We start from the raw sequence: 1,593 nt of genomic DNA, 5'->3' as shown, positions 1-1,593 counted from the left end.
TGTCACCTCCTGGGGACGTGGTGACAAGTCCCACCGGGGTGGTGGCATCTCCATAGACCTCATTGACGTGTCCCAAAGTGTCCTTGGGGTCACCGGTGACACTGGGCTGGTTGGTCCCCTCCACGATGACGTCACGGCCGGTGGCCACCAGCACCTTGTCACCTCCTGGTGTTGGGGTGACAAGTCCCACCGGGGTGGTGGCACCTTCATAGACCTCATTGATGTGTCCCAAAGTGTCCCCAGAGCAGTTGGTGGCACCGGGCCGGTCCCTCCCCTCCAGGACAACGTCCCCACCGTGGGCCACGATTGGCTTGTCACCTCCTGGGGTTGTGGTGACAAGTCCCACCAGGGTGGTGGCACCTTCATGGACCTCGGTGACACGTCCCTCGGGGTCACTGGGGTCACTGGTGGCACCAGGCTGGTCCGTCCCCTCCACGATGACGTCACTGCCAGTGGCCACCACGACTGTGTCACTTCCTGGGGACGTGGTGACAAGTCCAACCGGGGTGGTGGCACCTTCAGGGACCTCGTTGAGGTGTCCCTCGGTGTCCTTGGGGTCACCGGTGACACTGGGCTGGTCTGTCCCCTCCTCTGTCACATCCCCAGGGGCGGCCACCAAGAGCTTGTCACCTGTTGAGGACACTGTGACAGGGGCCACCGGGGTGGTGGCATCTCCATAGACCTCATTGACGTGTCCCAAAGTGTCCCTGGGGTCGTTGGTGACACCCGGTTCTGGTGTCCCCTCCTCAATGATGTCACTGCCGGTGGCCACCAGCACCTTGTCACCTCCTGGGGATGTGGTGACAAGTCCCACGGGGGTGGTGGCACCTTCATGGACCTCGTTGATGTGTCCCAAAGTGTCCCTGGGGTCACTGGTGACACCTGGTTCTTCTATCCTCTCCACAGTGACGTCCCCATGGGTGACCACCACGAGGTTGTCCCCTCCCTGGGGTGGGGTGACAAGTCCCACCGGGGTGGTGGCACCTTCATGGACCTCGTTGAGGTGTCCCTTGGGGTCACTGGGGTCACTGGTGACACCGGGCTGGTTGGTCCCCTCCATAACCACGTCCCCACCATGGGCCACCAGCACCTTGTCACCTCCTGGGGACGTGGTGACAGGTCCCACTGGGGTGGTGGCACCTTCATGGACCTCGTTGAGGTGTCCCCAAGTGTCCCCAGAGTCGTTGGTCACACTGGGCTTGTCTGTCCCCTCCTCGATGACGTCACTGTCAGTGGCCACCATCATCTTGTCACTTCCTGGGGATGTGGTGACAAGTCCCACCTCGGTGGTGGCATCTTCATGGACCTCGTTGAGGTGTCCCCAAGTGTCCCCGGGGTCGTTGGTCACACCCGGTTCTTCTGTCCCCTCCACAATGATGTCCCCATGGGTGACCACCACGAGGTTGTCCCCTCCCTGGGGTGGGGTGACAGCGGCCACCGGGGTGGTGGCACCTTCATGGACCTCAGTGACGTGTCCCAAAGTGTCCCCAGAGCAGTTGGTGGCACCGGGCTGGTCCCTCCCCTCCAGGACAACGTCCCCACCGTGGGCCACCAGCACCTTGTCACCTCCTGGGGACGTGGTGACAAGTCCCA

At 62.6% G+C, this 1,593-nt stretch overlaps 1 protein-coding gene across 1 annotated transcript; it reads right to left on the bottom strand.

Moving 5' to 3' along the window:
• Positions 1-6: 6 nt before the first annotated feature.
• LOC113979381 lies at positions 7-1,414 on the bottom strand (the record flags this gene model as incomplete). The annotated part of the gene is made up of 2 exons (XM_027706789.1): positions 7-162; positions 475-1,414. Coding segments are annotated over 2 exons (1,096 nt in total), but the record flags the coding sequence as incomplete, so codon positions are not given.
• Positions 1,415-1,593: the final 179 nt, after the last annotated feature.

The sequence above is a fragment of the Neopelma chrysocephalum genome, unplaced genomic scaffold (assembly GCF_003984885.1).
Source record: "Neopelma chrysocephalum unplaced genomic scaffold, ASM398488v2 Primary Assembly neopelma1_77112, whole genome shotgun sequence".
In the NCBI taxonomy this organism is placed as follows: Eukaryota; Metazoa; Chordata; class Aves; order Passeriformes; family Pipridae; genus Neopelma; species Neopelma chrysocephalum.
This window is presented reverse-complemented; position numbering and strand designations above follow the sequence as displayed.